Source organism: Notamacropus eugenii, chromosome 5, assembly GCF_028372415.1.
Source record: "Notamacropus eugenii isolate mMacEug1 chromosome 5, mMacEug1.pri_v2, whole genome shotgun sequence".
Lineage (NCBI taxonomy): Eukaryota > Metazoa > Chordata > Mammalia > Diprotodontia > Macropodidae > Notamacropus > Notamacropus eugenii.
In genome coordinates, this window is record NC_092876.1 from 13,975,867 (window position 1) to 13,992,572 (window position 16,706).

At 41.3% G+C, this 16,706-nt stretch overlaps 1 protein-coding gene across 1 annotated transcript; it reads left to right on the forward strand.

Moving 5' to 3' along the window:
• The first annotated feature begins 1,675 nt into the window (after positions 1–1,675).
• On the forward strand, positions 1,676–10,488 carry LOC140507339 (immunoglobulin superfamily member 1-like). Its single transcript, XM_072615451.1, has 8 exons — positions 1,676–1,789; positions 4,486–4,531; positions 5,355–5,630; positions 6,442–6,741; positions 7,059–7,358; positions 8,311–8,610; positions 9,064–9,345; positions 10,385–10,488. The coding sequence occupies exons 1-8, from the start codon at positions 1,676–1,678 to the stop codon at positions 10,486–10,488; spliced, it is 1,722 nt and encodes a 573-aa protein (XP_072471552.1).
• The last annotated feature ends 6,218 nt before the right edge of the window (positions 10,489–16,706 follow it).

Sequence of the window (16,706 nt, forward strand, 5' to 3'; positions counted from 1 at the left end):
ATAATATATTGGTATGGAAATAAGCTTATAAAACAATTTGTTTCAGTATTGGCATTTTATCCTACTTGCATGTCTCAACAAACAGTAACTTATAGGCAGCATGGATCAGTTGAAAGAAAGTACACATTGTGATAGATGATTAATTGGATACCTATTTTACTTGACAACCATTTTATTCCAATCAGTATTAATCAGTTAGACATTATTACATAGAGGTATTGATTATAAGTTCTGTATATTAGACCCCCAGGCTGTGAAGTGCAGATTGTAAGTTTACTTGATTAATCGTAGGACGCTAAGTAGAGGACCTTCACCTTTGTTGCCCTGTTATGTTGACCAAACACAGTGTGGCAAAGGTGACTCAATTACATGGAAAGACCCCTAGCTATTTTTGTTGTCACTATTTTTTATCATCTCTCTATTGCCCACCATGGAGAGATGGCTGTGAGCATTTCACCAGTGAGTGACCCTGTTTCTTGACGTGCTATCTGCCTTTCTACCAGTTCAACAGCGCATGTAGATGTTTTATCATCTCTTTATCAGCCCAGTCAGACCATGCATGTACTCGTCAGTTTAGTAGCACCTCATGAAAGCTAAGATAAGTCTGTCAAGGTCTGCTCATCAGCTCGTTTGTCAATCAATAGGATTCTGTATTTTTTGTATAACCTCCTGAGGAGTCAAGGACAAGGTCTACCAACCAATGAGATTTTGGATTTTTAGTTTACTTCATTTATATTGTCTGGGTATCAAGCACTATAAAATTAAGGCCTTGGAACAAGGGAACATCTCAGATGATGAGGAAGAACTGAGGTCCACTTCATTAGAGAGGACCATGGACTCTTTAATGAATGCCATTGGCTCAAAGTTCTGCCTCGGTTTCTTTTATGGTAGATTGAACAATTTTAAAAACCACATGATGACAACAATATCCGTATTGAAATCCCACTGTAGCACATCCTGGTTCTCCAGCCCCAGGCAATTCATTTAACCTCTCCTTGTTTTTAGGTAACTTTGTTACACTCTAAGTTGCCTTGGAGATGTCCAGTATATAGATAAATGGAATTTCATCACCTAAGAGTTCTTTATTTCAGTGAAATCTCACTCAGGGTCACTAACCCCATGATTAAAACTTGTCTTTGTTATTGAACTCCTAAGTTTCCTATTTTTGCCTTGATCCTGCAGCAACTTTGTTTTTATATCTTTCTAATGAGTTTTGTTGTCAATATACAGAAAGACTCAAGGTTTCCTTGAACATATTTTGTATCCTGAAAATTGACAAAAATTATTGTTTTTATTAATTTTTTATAACGTAATTCTTCACTGTTCATCAACTAAACCACCATAGCATCTCCAAGAAAGTCTAACTTTTTAAGTAATAAAATAATATAAGTAATTTTTCAATTACATGTAAAAGTAATCTTTAATATTAATTTTTCAAAATTCTGAGTTGCAAATTCTGTCCCTCATTCCCTCCCCTCTCCCTTCTCCTTTTCTTGAGATAGCAAGCAATTTAGTATAGGTTATATGTGTTCAAACTTGCAAAACATATTTACATATTAGTCATTGTGTAAGAAAAAAGGCAGAAAGAAAAAATAAAGTAAGAAATAGTATGCTTCATTGTGTATTCAGACATCATTAGAAATCATTTTTCATCATGTGCCCTTTGGTACCACGGATGGCCTGCGTCCTCGGAGTACTTCGGTGTGTGGTGGGGCAGCGGGATGCAAGAGAACAGTCCTTTTATTATTCTGAGGGCGAAGGTTTATATGGATTTTCTACAGGCAAGCAAGTAAGGTTATTCCCATGAGAACATTCAAGCAAGCAAGGTTATACCCATGAGAACATTTTTAGTTTACTTCTAATACTTCCTAATCTTGTTCTTCTGGCGAGACAGTCTCGGGGTACACAGGCAGAGTCAGGATGTTCTCATTCTTGCATATCAGGAGTACAAGTCTCAAGTAAAACCTGGAGAGTACTTCACATTCCGGACTCTATCAGTACTGGTCCCCTGCACTTTGGAATTGCCTTACATCATTGAATTGTGGAGAATAGTTAAGTCATTCATAGCAAACGCTCATAGAATATTGATATTACTACGTAAAATTGTTCTCACTTCACTTTGCATCAGTTCAAGTAAGGATGTCCAGGTTTACTAAAGGAACTTTCTTTTCATTTCTTGTAGCACAGTAGTATTCCTTTGCAATCATATACTGCAACTTGTTCAGTCATTTCCCAATTGATGACAATCCCTTCAATTCATAATCTTTGCCACCACATAAAGAACTGCTACAAATATTTTTAAACATATAGATCTGTTTCCTTTTATTTTTATGTCTTCGGGATACATTTCTACATCAAAGTATCTCCATAGATTTATAACCCTTTCAATGTAGTTTCAAATTGCTCTCCAGAATGGTTGGATCAGTTCACAAAAGTGAACTTTTCTCACCTCCTCCCCAACATTTATTGTTTTTCTTTTCTATCATATTAGCCAATATAATAGATTTGAGGTGGTAACTCAGAGTTCTTTTGATTTGCATTTCTCTACTCAACAGTGTTTTAGAGCTTTTTTTTCAGAATCTATTTATTTTCAGTTTTAACAATCATTTCCATTAGTTTAAATTTTCTTCCCCTTCCCCCCCAAAATGGCATGCAACCTTTTATGAGCTTTACACATATATTCTTATTAAAATCATTTTCCCATCAATCATATTGTACAGAAGAATTAAAAAGAATGGAAGAAATCATGAAGAAAACAAAACAAATCTAAACATAACAAAAGAGAAAATAGTCTGTTTCATTCTGCATTTGACTCCTTAATTCTTTCTCTAGGTGTGGATGGCATTTTATATGAGTCCCTTGGGAATGTTTTGGGGCCTTTCTAGAGTAGTTTCTCTTTTCTCGTCATTATAGATGTTGCTGGTTATTTTGTCTGAAAAATGCCTTTTCTTAACTTGTGACCATTTATCTTTTGAGGAATAACTTTTATTTTGATAAATTTGACTCTGTTCTCTATATATTCGAGAAATGAGGTCTTTATCAGAGAGAATGAAACCTCCTCCATAGCATTGTGCTTTCTTTCTAATAATGGCTCCATTATTTTTTTACATGTGAAACATTTCTAATTTAATGTAATTAAAATTTTCTTTTTTATACATTTTGATGTTCTCATTGGTGAGTTGATTCTATTGTGTCTGATTCTCCATGACCCTATATAGGGTTTTCTTGGCAAAATACTGGAGTGTTTTCCCTTTTTCTTCTCTACCTCATTTTACAGATGAAGTATTGTGGCAAAGGTTAAGTGATTTAACCAGGGTTAAACAATTAATACATGCCTGTGACCATATTTTACTAAGGTGCTCTCAACTCCAAGGTCAGTGTTCTATCCACTGAGCTACCTAACATCTCATAATGTTCTCTGTTTCTTGTTTGGTCATAAATTCTTCCCTTATCCATAGATCTGACAAGTAAAGTATTCCATGCTCCATTAATTTGCTTACGGCATCACCCTTTATGTCTAAATCACATACTCATTTTGACCTTTTGTTGGGATATGCTGTGAGATGCTCTATGCCTAGTTTCTACCAAGTAGTTCTCCATTTTTCCTATCAGTTTTTGCTAAATCTTCTGTTTCTGTCCCTAAAGCTTGAATCTTGGGGTTTTTTAAGCATTAGACTACTATGGCCACTTACTACTGTGTATTGTGTACCTAATCTGTTCCACTGAGTCGCTACTGTATTTCTTAGCCAGGAAAAGGTCTTTTATTATTATCACTATTTATGTAGTGGTTTTTACTGATATGATATGGCTAGATCATCTTCCTCTATATTTTTTGCATAAATACTTTTGAAATTCTTGACCTTTTGTTCATGCAGAAGAGTTTCGTTATTATTTTTTCTACTTGTACAAAATCATATTTTGGTAAGTTGATTGGTGTGGTACTGAATAAGTAAATTGATTTAGGTATAATTGTCATTTTTATTATGTTAGCTTAGCTTACTCATGAGCAATTAATATTATTTTCCTGTTGTTCAGATATGATTTTATTTATGTGAGAAATATTTTCTAACTGTGTTCATATAGTTCCTAGCTTTGTCTTGGCAGGTAGAATCCTAAGTATTTTATATAATATCCATGTATTTTAAGTGAAATTTCTCTATCTCTTGCTGCTGCGCTTTGTTGGCAATACATAGAAGTGCTCTTGATTTATTTGGGTTTATTTTACACTCTGCAACTTTGCTATACCTGTTAATTATTTCAAGTAGTTTTTTAGTTGACTCTTTAGGAGTTTTAAAAATCTGAAATTGCTGTAGAAATGATGGCAAGTTTTATTCATGTTTCTCGCCAGAAGTAGAAGATGAGACTGAACCAGAAGGACTAACATGCATGGAATATATACTCAGAAAACAACCAAGGCAAGGGTCTGAGACCTAGTATTCTAAGTCGATCACCTTAGGCTTTTATTCCCTATCTTGTTCCTCTCAGGTTGAGACTTTCATGGAGGTCCCTGGTCATTTCCAGGAAAGTTTCGGTATTTTTGGCCCTGATTTTCCTCCGTGGTCTTCAATATTAGTTACCCATCAGAGCCATTGGTCTTTGGCAGGCTACATTTACCTGAAGACACCCTGATCCCCTCAGAACTAAGCCTTGAATCACCATAGTTGCTAATTCATCAGTATGAAAGTGGAAATTTTGCGGGCAGAAGTTAGGGGGTGTAAGACAGCAGGGCTGTCCACCACATCCTGGGCCAGCCTCTAGTCCACCTACCTTTTCTCCACTGCACAGTTGAGACTGGGCAGGCCAGATCAGAGCTGAAGACCTACCATGGGCTCCACATTCATATTTTTCATCTCTTTTGGTGAGAATCCACTGTCAGATCTGGGGAGGGAGGGATATTGTCGCAAAGTCCTTGACTGGCTGACTCTCAAGGACATGGAGGAAGTCTAAGGAGGAGATAGAATCATTTAGGGCAGAGCTGTACCCCAGTGTCTGCTCAAAGGGCTTTTCCTTCATATTTTTACCAAAGCTAACTTAGAGGTTCAAGGGCTTTGGGGACGGGTCAGCATGGGCTGGAGGGGTAGCATCTCTAACCTGATATTCTCTTACAGGGCTGTATCTGGACTGGGTGGTGAGTGCACAGACAGGTATGTCCTGCCCCCAACATGCCCCTGCTCTCGTTCCCCTTGTTGAGCCAGAGCAATCCCAGAAATCCCCTTACAAGATAAACAGGGAAGGAAACAAGGGACATTGTGATGAATTAATGGGGTGACTCAGGGAGGGACCTCAGAATCTAGAAGTGAAAGAAATACTGGTCCCTGAGGAATCTCTGGGAATCCATTTTGTTTCCTTCTTAGACCCCCTTCCCATGCCCACCCTCTGGGCAATCCCGAGTCCTGTGGTCCCCAAGGGAGCAGATGTGACCCTCAGGTGCCAGGGCCATCTGGGGAGTGACCACTTCCAGCTCTGGAAGGATGGAGAACTCAGAGAGGAGAGAAATTCCTCCTGGCAACAGGCAGATTTCGTGCTAAGGAATGTGGATGACTTGAGAGATGGGAGAAGCTACAGCTGCCGCTCTGGGCAGGGGCCCTTGTGGTCAGAGCTCAGTGAAGCCCTGGCCCTGGTGGTGACAGGTGAGAGAGTGAAGAATTCCAACAATTTCTGGGGAGAAAGAGGACAGTCCTGAGTGATGAACTCCGGATCCCTCTCTGGAGAGTCACCTACAAGAGTGACAAACCCTCATGCTTGATTACATGCCTTCTCTTACCACTCCAAACTCCCCAGACTCTGGGAATGCCTGACTCCCCACATTTTGGAGATATAGAGAAGATTATGAAATAGTTCCCTTCAATAACACAGTGAGAAGGAGAGCACATACACCATGAATTCCATTTTAAAGATGGGGAAACTGAGGCCTGGAGGGGAGGAAAGGTGACTTGAGCAAGTTAAATTGTTCTTTAATATCAGGTCCAGATTTTTAACCCATGTCTTCTACCTCTAAATCAAGAGATCTTTCCCCATATGGTCAGTGTCCTCTTGTGACTCAGCCAGGAGGGCTGTGCTGCTCCTTGTTCAGAAGATACACAGCAGCCTTTGGGAGAAGGGGCATGCCACTTTACCACAACAACCTTATCTTAGATAAACTTTTCCTGTCTCCTCTAAGGTCCAAGATAGCAAACTCAAATTTGTCCAGTTGTATTTCCCTTGTTCACTTCTGCTCTGACTACATTCCCATCAGTATGGGAATAGCAACTCCAACCCCGGCTGCTCCACAGTGTCGTCCCTGATTGTGTCAAGTTGCTCTCTCTGGGCCCTTGTCCATCCCTGCATGGTGTCTATCCCTCTCTTGAGTGCCTTCCCCTTCTCAGCTCTGGTTCTGGGAATTATTTGAGGGGATTAGGGAAGAGTTCAGTTTCCTAAATTTCTATCTTTCTCCTTTCACAGGCATCCTCCCCAAACCTTCCATTTCACCCTCACTTGGGGCCACAGTATCCCCAGGGAGTCCAGTGAACATCTGGTGCCAAATATCACCACAGACACCCCTTCAGGACTACAGTTTTGCCCTGCTGGAGGCAGAGAACATGGAGCCCTTGCAGAGACAGAGCTTTTCAGGAACCCGGGTTCTTTTTTCACTTCTCTCTGTGATTCCTGAAGACACTGGGAGCTACAGCTGTATTTACTACAAGAGGATAGTCCCCCATAGTGGATCCCATCCCAGCCAGACCTTGGAGCTGACTGTGTCTGGTGACTGGTGATAGGAACCTCCCAAATTCTGATTCCACCACCCACATAGGGGCCCACAGCATTATGGGGACAGCAAAATCTAGGAAATTCTGAAGGGATGGTTTGGTGGGGCTGCTGGAGGAGTTGCTGGGACCCTCTCCTGTTTTACATTGGCTCAGCTTTTTGCCCCAAGACAGTCAGGGTATTCCTAGCTCAAGGCAAGAAAGTGAGAACAGAGGGAAGGTGACTATTTCCCCTCTCATTAAAGGGTTGGGTGGTTGTGGGGGAGACCTAGAAGTGACACGTGAACTTGACCTTTGCTTCCCCTTTTCTCTCAGGACAACTCCCTAAACCCTCTCTGTGGGTTCATCCTGGCCTCGTGGTGGCTGCAGGAGCCAACATCACTCTCTGGTGCTCAAGGCCCAAGTTGTCCTCCCTTAAAGTGGTGACTTTCACTCTGGGGAAGGCTGGAACCCAGACACCGTTACAGCGGCAGACCTCAGCAGAACTCTGGACTAGATTCTTCCTCCTATCTGTGAGACCCAAGGATACTGGGAGCTACAGCTGTACTTACATGGATTGGACAAATTCTGCTAGAGGATCTGAGCCCAGTGAAGCTCTGGAGCTGGTGGTGACAGGTGAAAGGGTGTGGGGGGGCACAAAATGACTCTGAGAATGATCCCTTTGCTCTTGGCCCAGATAGGGGCATCACAGAGACAAGGTATGGTGTCTGCACAGCCAGTTTTGCCCTAGGGTCTGTCAGAAATCAGGGGTCCATTCTGATCTAGAATCTGAACAAGAAAGATGATGGTGGGGACTGAGTTGGGTATTAGAAGAATAACAGAGACCCAGAGCTGAAAGGCGCCTTGGAGTTGCTTGAGGCCAAACCCTCCCCTTACTAAATGAATAAAGTGAGGCCCAGAGAGAATGGAATTGTCCAAGATCACAAAACATGTGAGTGACAGTGTCTGTAAATAAGCCTGACTCTCCTCCCTCTAGGACTGTGATTTGAGCCTTTGTTTTAGGCTGAGCTCTGGGCCTGTATGGGATAGCTCAGGTGTAAAGTGAAGGGTCATGATCTTCCCTTCTGTGAGTCATCAGAAACCTGCGATCATAGTTTGGGTAATCTCCTTCAAATGTGAAAGTCTCCTCAGATCCATATCTAGATATGACTAGAAAGGTATGAGAGATCTTCTGGTCAACCACTCATTTACAGATGAGAGAAGTAAGGCTTATGGGCAGCTAGGTGGCTCAGTGGATAGAATACTGTGCTAAGAGTTAGGAGTTCAAATCTAGCCTTAGACATTTACTAATTCTTTGACCCTGAGAAAAATCACTTAATTCTGTTTGACTCAGTTTTCTCCTTCATAAAATGACTGGAGAAAAAAAAATGAGAAACTACTCAGAATCTTTGCCAGGAAAACCAAAATGGATGAATGAAGGTTGGACATGGCTGGAAAACAACTGAATAACCAAACTGAGACTCAGACAGGGCAAGTGAATGGCCCATGGTCACAAAGGGACACAAAGACAGAACAGGGACTTGATCCAGGTGTCCTGACTCCCAGCCTCCTGTTATTCTTCTCACAGGATCTCTCCCCAAGCCTTCCCTCTCAGCCCGCCCATCCCTTCTGGTGGAGCCTGGGATGCATGTGACTCTCCAGTGCTGGCAGCCCTCTCAGTTACTCCTCAATGGCCTGACATTCACTCTGCTGAAGGTGGGGACCTCTCAGCTTGTGCAAAACCAGAGCCCAACTGGGACGTCCGCTGACTTTCCCCTCCTCTCTGTGAGCTCCCAGGATGCTGGCAACTACAGCTGTGTCTACCATAGGAGGATGGTTTCACACCATGTATCTGAGCCCAGTGATGTTCTAGAGATCTGGGTAACAGGTGAGGGTGTGTCCAGGTCCCCAAGGCATAAAGCAGAGGTTTGGGACTTAAGTCTGATTGCAGGTCAGGAATCCAAGAGAAGACTGATTGTTCTGGAATCTTTTGACCATCATGTGGTCGAAGTTGGGACAAGGACTGCAGATCCCAAAGGAAGGGGAAAGCAAAAATGGAAGGATGGGCCACTTTAGGGACTTCTCCAAGCACAAGGGACAAAGGTGGAAGAAATAAATACCTCTCTGTTTCTTGGTGGGTCCAGAGAACCTACTAGGTTTACCAGCCATCCTCTCCCAGGAAAGAGATTTGGGGCAAGGAATGACAAAATAGTCAAAGGAAGGGACAGTTGATTATCAAGGAATTTTTCAGGCACTTCCTAGCCCTTGCTTCCTCCATCCCCACTCCCATTACAGTTGTGCATGACCCTTGAGGGTCTCTGGTTTCTACTTTATATTCTAGATGCTCTCCCCAAGCCTTCCCTCTCAGCCTGGCCTCTGGTGGTATCAGGAGCTGATGTGACCCTCCTGTGTCATGGGCCCTCATGGAGTAGCAGCTTTGTTCTGTACAAGGACAGAGATAAGAAAATCCTGCTAAGTATGGGCAACACTCAAGATGGGGTCAAGTTCGTCCTGAGACATATGACTTCCAAGGACTCTGGCAGTTACAGCTGCAGCTACCAATTCAGCACCAATGGAAGTCTCTGGACCCAACACAGCGACCCCTTGCTGCTCATAGTGACAGGTGAGAGGGAGAAATCCCCTACTCTCACTGGAGGGTGCCAATGACTCCCACCCTCAGTTCCTACTAGGAAATGAAATCAAAGTTTTGGCTCTGGCCAAAAAACATGACATAAGAGAGCAGCAACCTTGACATTTTCCTTAATTCCAGGCCCATAGAGAACAAGGCTGTGAACTGGGACATGAGGCTTCCCGCTGCTCATACTTCCCTGGGACCCACATACCTCTATCCTAATTTCTGAGGTTCTCAATCTAGTTCCAAGGGATAAGCCCACTCTGAGAAAATTTGTGCCAAAATGTTGGATGCTAGTAGTGATGGGAAGCTCAGGAGGGAGATGAGGAGAAAATACAGGGGCAATTTCAGGGGCAAGGTGAGGGGCCCCTAAGGACAGTGATTTATGAAGATTCTTCTCTCTCCCCTGCCTCAGGTTCAGAACACTATAAAACCCTCATTATCATACTCAGCTGTGTTTTCCTCCTCCTCCTCTGCTTTCTCTTGCTGGCAATCCTTGTCCAAAGAGTCAACCCTAAGGGTGAGATACAGTTGTATACTGTAATTTCTTAAGCAATAGAAATGGGTAAGAACTGGGACCTCTATTTCCTCCTTTGAGAGCTTCTGTGACCTTGTTTCTTACCTTCCCATGTCTGTCTCACCAGGGTCTTTACAAGGAGAGAGCCCAAGGAGGTAAGGAGACTCAGCTTCTCTTCTCATTCTCCCCTATTTCTTCTTTGTCATGTAATCCTGCACCACCCTCTTCATGGACAAAATTTCTGGTGAAGTGAGATGGTGACAGAGGCTTCTGGGGTTAACTCCATCCCCTTGGCTTATTTCCTCCCTCTCTCCCTGTTTCAGATGACTTCTTTTGCACTTATCTCTCTTGTAGTACTTGCCTGCCACATCAACCTGAGGCCACCAGAGACGAGCTCCTGTGTAGGTTAACTGGGCAGGAAGGTGGTATGATAATGGGGTGGGGGAGAGGATTGTGGAGGGTCGTCCTGGTCCTAGGAACTATGGGAATGATACAAACTTCTCCCCACTTCAGATACAGAAGAAGCCCAGGAGAGACCAAGAGAATCATTGGTGAGTCAGCCCATCTTGTCCCCAGCTGGAGCAGGCTGCTTCACCCTTCACCCCAAACTTCCATGATGGGCTCTATGCCCAGTTGTACCCTTTCTTAATTGTTTATTTATTTTTTCTTCTACTCCCCCAATGCAGATCCTCTGAACTGGGGATCCCTTAACCTCCTGGGCTAACTTGTTACATATTCCAAAAAACATATTTCAATATCATTCATTTTCTTTGCAATCCTATGGAGTTCATTTCATGGAATTAAAGGTATGAGACTGAACAGGCATCCATAGGTTCACGAGACAGGCTGTCAAAGTATTCATGTCACACCAATCGCTTAAAAACTCCTGTTCCAAAGTCACTCACTGTTCTCTCACTACTATATTTCTCCTTCAGGTCCTCATGGCTGGAGGCCCCCAGGGAATAAACTATGTTCAGTTGAATGTAAGAACCTTAAATAAGAAGAAATCTAACTCCATAGAGAAGTCCAAAGGGTCCACAGTCTATGCCACTGTGCCCAGGCATTGAGGTCACCTTTCCCAAATGAATTCTCTCCCTTTCTGTCTTCTCCCATGTTTTCTCCTCCCCTCATCCCCTAGTTCTTGTGTTGTCTAGTACATCTTCCCCAACTTTCCATTACTGAGGAGCCATGATGCCTATTGTGGTTTTCCACTGGGCTCAGGAGTTGTATAAACCAAGATGCCATAAACCATCCATCTGTAATGATGAGAAATTTCAAAGATACATGCAGAATAGAAAGGGATAAAAATCAAAGGGGAATTCACTGGCACTTGTGGAAACCAGGAAAGGCCTTCTGCCCTCGAGTGGATTGGAGCCAAGTTTTAAAGAAAATCAGGCAAACGAAGAGGCAGATTGGCAGAAGGATAACATTACAGGTATGGAGGACAGCCACCTCAGAGGCATGGAGTCAGGAAACTTGTGTGTGCAAGGAAAAAATTCAGCCAGTGTAGATGGCTCCTAGAGTGAATGAAGGGAAATGAAGTGTAGGAAGGAAAAGGAGGAAACCACTGAGGCTCACACCCTCACTTCTGTCCTCCACTCATCCCTGAAACTCACTCCATGTATCCAGTCTGGTGTCAAGTTCTATGTTTTCCACCATCATACCATCTCTTATATGTCCCCTTCTCTCTAATCACACAATGACTACCCTGAGGCTCACTTCACACGTGGATTATTGTGATCATCTGCTGGTGTGTATGCCTGCCACCAGTCTCTCCCACTGCAGTCCATCATCCATTTAGCCCTCAAAATGATTTTTCTGAAGGACAGGCCTGACTATGTCAGCCCCCAGTCAATGAACTGAATTTTCTCCCTATAAACTCTATGATTAAACATGAAATCCTCCATCACTCAAAGTCCTTCATAACCCCCCAACGAACTTGCAAGTTTTCTTACCCTTTATGCCCCCCTCACACTCTTGGTGTCAGTGCCTTTTGGATTCTTTACTGGTATTTGAGTGGGCCAGTATCACTCCCCAAACAACAATTATTACAGAAATTAGTACTTGAGAGGACAATTGATATCATTTTTATCCAGATACATGTGTTGAAAATGTATGTGAGCACTCCTAAACCAATCTACATTAGTAATGTTCATTTCTTATATGTGTATATTGTCTTCCTCTTGTGAATATAAAAGAATGGAAGCATGGACTGCTGCATTTTGTGTCCTGGCATCTAGCCCAGTTCCTAGCAATGTCTATGTCTTTAATAAATGTGTGACTAATACTTGGAGTAACTGGTCATTTTGAGTTTGAGTGTTTGAGAGACTGATGAGATAATTCAGTTTGAGGGGTCCAGGAGACTTGTTACTTGCTGACTAGACAGGGAGTTATCTGCTGAGAGATGATCACTCAGCCCATGGGAGCTGATGAGTTTCATGTGCAATCTTCTTTTTTATTTTATTATGTTACGGAAATGCTTGTTTTGTTCCACAAATTAAAAGTTAAAAAATGAATAAAAACAAATGAGATAAAATAATTGAAAAAGAGATTATCAAGAGGGAAAATATCAAGAGACAAGAGAAGAGGATCTAGGTTCACTCACGGCTTCCACCAAAGTTGGAGTCTCTTGGAACATAGGCTCAATGGAGAAATCAGGGAGGGGCCAAGGGAGGATCAGATATAGATGAGCACAAACACCATGCTCTTGTGAAAACATGGGTAGATTGGTGAGGATGGTCTGAGATCCCTGTCAAGATCTGTTGCTCATATACTTGTAAATATTTTCCTACTGGTTATCACAGAGTTTTTACTGTGCCCAGTTGTATTTCCTCATTTGTTTTGGACTATGGACTCAAGGCAACATTTTTCATATTTTTCTAGTTATTTTTAGCTTAGAAACATGGCCACACATCAAAGCAAGAGCATTTCCGTGTGCACAACAGAGCATGAAAAGAGGGTTATTTGCTTCTTACCACTTCCTCCATTAAATATGCTTCTATATATAAATATACACATACACATAATATATATTATATTTTATATATACACCCACATGCATATACTCCCACAGGCATATGTATGCATACACACATATACATATATATATGTCCACAAGACACACACATACCTGAAGTGCATTACTTTCATATCTGTCATGAAATATGTTCTTTCTTCTAAACTTTGTTCTCTTATGTGCATTAAATAGCCTGTATTCATGTCCTCCCTTTTGGAGGGCATTGCTATTATTATTATCCTTGCCCCTACCCCAAACTCCGTCGAAATTTAGAGAGACCTTTTACAAAATGAATACATTTAAGACAAATGAATCAAGATGATAGTCATGTCCAAATATGTCTCTATTTTCTCAGTCAATACTTGGGTACAAAGCTTCCTCTGAGGTCTGATGATAGCATAATTAGTCATTGCCTTGTTCAGAGGTCTTAAGATTTTCAAAATCGTTTTTATTCTCGGTATTGTTTTCCTTGTATAAGTTATTCTTCTGGTTCTGCTTCCTTCAGTCTTCCTCAGTCCATATTAACCAGGATTCTCTGAGATCACTTCATTTGCATTTCCATATAGTGCAATATTATTGCACCATTTTCCTTTGCCACAGTGGCTGCAGCTATTTCCTAACCATTTAAATGACAATCTAAGATTCCTCCTTAGATTCTTCTTTTCTTTTTTCTGCTTTTAATCCCTTCTTCAGGACTAAGAAGTTAGGTTTGCTATTCAACATTTTCCTATCACTCTCATCCTTCCTCTTACTCAATTGTCCCTCAACCCTTGCTTTTTTCTCAGTTAAGTTGTCTGCGTAGTCATTGAACTCATTGGATCTGATGTGGACCCCAAGAAGGAGGGAGACCAGAAAGAAAAGAGAAATAGAGTGTAGTTCATAGCCCTGGGAAGTTAAAAGATGATCTGGCAAAGGAAACTACCTAGACAGGACGTGGTCATGAATTTCACCTGAGTCAGACATTGGGGGCAGCATAGTGTAAAATTGATTAGCACATTACCAGACTGAGCTTGGAAGAGTCAATGTTTGCAGGACAGGAGTTTGCCATAGATTATGAGACGATGGTGAATAGGTCTGTACAGCAGATGCTGAGATCACTGTCCCAGTGGGAATGGCAAAAATCAAACCAAACCACATAATAGACGGCCAGTTTCAAAACTGTCATAAACACACCCCTGCTCCTGGTTTTGGGCATTCAGCAATGCTGTTCACTTCACCCACAAAGACATATTTCAGTGCCCATAACAATGCAAAAGTAAGTGTGAATGTGAACCACACTTTGGGTTGCCTCCCTAGGCAGAGGCTACTACAGGCTTGGGTACAGGCTTAGTTCATGAGTCTGTACTCCCCACTTCTATAACTCATGAGCCCCTACTGGTATGCTTCCCTTTTAACAGTTATCTTGTAGGAAAAATAAGCTCACAGAAAAAGAATTTCCTTAGATGATTTACCAGGGACAGTAATTATAGGGCATTTCCCTCATATCCTTAAGGAACACTTCCTTACAAACACATGCCTGGCCCATGAGATGAGGGGGCACACAATTAGAGCTGTATATTTGTGAGGTATCCATGTAGATATCACATGTAGGCAAGGCTATTCGCTGCTCTGATGTTGGCAGGGCTCAAACTTCATCCAAGGGTCCATTGATTAGGTACTCCTAGCACTTACTGAATCAATGACAGAGAGATAATTTCCTGCAGATTTTCTTTATGCTCAGATTGCATGCTCGTTGATACGGTAAAATTAGAGAAGATAGAGCATCATCAGTTTCAGTAACAATATACAGCATGTGATATGAACAAAATAAATAAAGAAAATTATACTGAAATTAGAATTGGAAGAGAAGTGTCTATACACCAGATGGGAGAAGCTTAAGCATCTTCCAGTGGGAGCTGTGGCTTGGTTCTCACATGTGATTACACAAAAGCTAAGACGGAAACATTGTCCCCTTCCTGGCAGTGATGGTAAAAACACTTAGCCAGCGCTTATTATCCGTCATGCTCTTCCTCACATCATAGTCCCTGTGTTTATTGGTCCAGTATACCTGTGGTGAAACTTGGCCCAAAATCTTATCCATTTTTTGATTGCTTCTCAGGATATCCTTCCATATGTTTGTTCATAGAAAGTTCCAGAAATTCATCATGACACTTGGAAAGTACCATAGTAGAAACTTAATAAATGTTTATTGATTGATTACTGTCACTCTTTGATGACTGTCTTGGAATGAAATAAGACAATTAAGCAAAACAAGCAATATAGTGACCTTATCTGAAAGTGCACAGGACATTCCACAATCTATTGGAGTCTTTGCTTTAAAAGTAAATAGCAGAAATTTGTTCTCATCCCCATACTATTTTTAAAAGGAACAAAAAAGGAAAGAAAAACACATTCCTTGTTAGAAAGCAGAATAGTTATACAAAAAAATTCCCTCACTGGCTTCATATTATGCAGGTATGATGTACATATGTATACATATACCCACACAAGTGTGCATATATGTATGTGTTCATATATGTATATGCATGCATGCATGTATTTATGTAAGTACGTAATCTGCTCTTAAATCCATTTCCTCTCTGTCAAGTAGTAGATAGTAGTAGTGGGTTTCGTCATCAGTCCTCAGGTATTGTGGATGCTCCCTGTGTTAATCAGAGCTCATTTTTTTTACAGTGATATTGTCATTGTATAAATTGCTCGCTTTAATTTTGTTCCCTTGATTCTTTATCAGTTTATATATGTCCTCAAATTGTTTAGTTTTGTGATTTTTTTTGCTAGAGTTTAAGCTTTTAATTATGATCTTTACTACACATTTATTCATACAAGTCTTTCCATTTTTTTTTTTTGAAATTTCTATTTCTTCATATGGTACAGCACAATAGTCCCATCACATTCCTGTACAGCAGCATATTCAGACATTTCCTTCAATTCATCTCTTTCCTCTAAGATCAATCTTCTACATAAGGAAATTGTTCTCCATCTTTAATGGAGATACAAATTTTGAGTCAGACTCCTTTCAGCAGGCACGAGACAGGAAATGCAGGTTCCTTGAGTCATTCTGAGGGCTCACCTATGTAAACTCATTCATTTTTAAGTTGAAAAAATAACAGACTTCTGAGTAACGACCCCCACCCCCAGTCTGTGCCTCAATTACTCAGAGTGAAGAGAGAAGAAGAGCTGGCATTCAAAGGTCAGGGCATCCTTTCTGCCATCTTCTTCACAGGGTGAGTAAAACAGAAATATTTGCATGAATTTTTTAGTGACTGAACCCCTTAGAAAACACTTTCCCAAAGACCAAAGGTGAAAATGCACAATCACCTGGTGATCTTATCAATGCAAGCATTAGATGTCTTCTTGAAGTCTTTTCCACTTCAGGTTAGACATGTCCAGTTCTTTCTATTGATCTGTAGCACAGGCAGGGTATACACTCTCCTCACCAAAGTGAAACCTAAAACTGTGGTACTCACTATATCGATGATCCTCATCCCTCTCCAAGCTCTCATTTCTCTCATCTTCTCTGTTCTCTGTCTGTGTGTGTCTCTCTGTCCTATCTATCTGTATCTCTCTGTCTGACTCTGTCTCTTATCCTTCCTCAAGAAGGACTAGATCACTTTGTACATAGTAACAAGATTATTCTGTCATAAACAACTGTGAATGATTTAGCAGTTCTCAACAATATATTGATCCAATTCAATTTTGAAAGACTTTTGATGAAAAATGTTCTTTATCCCCAGAATAAGAACTGATGAAGTCTGAATGCAGATGAAAGCAAACTCTTTCTTCATTTTTCTTGGTATCTTTTGTCTGTGTTTTTGTTGA

Coding starts and splice junctions, on each gene's coding strand:
- LOC140507339 (XM_072615451.1), top strand. CDS start 1,676: ATGGCCTGCGTCCTCGGAGTACTTCGGTGTGTGGTGGGGCAGCGGGAT. Junction 1,790..4,485: donor GATTTTCTACAGGCAAGCAA/GTAAGGTTATTC, acceptor TGTTCCTCTCAG/GTTGAGACTTTCATGGAGGT. Junction 9,346..10,384: donor CTTGCTGCTCATAGTGACAG/GTGAGAGGGAGA, acceptor TCCCCACTTCAG/ATACAGAAGAAGCCCAGGAG.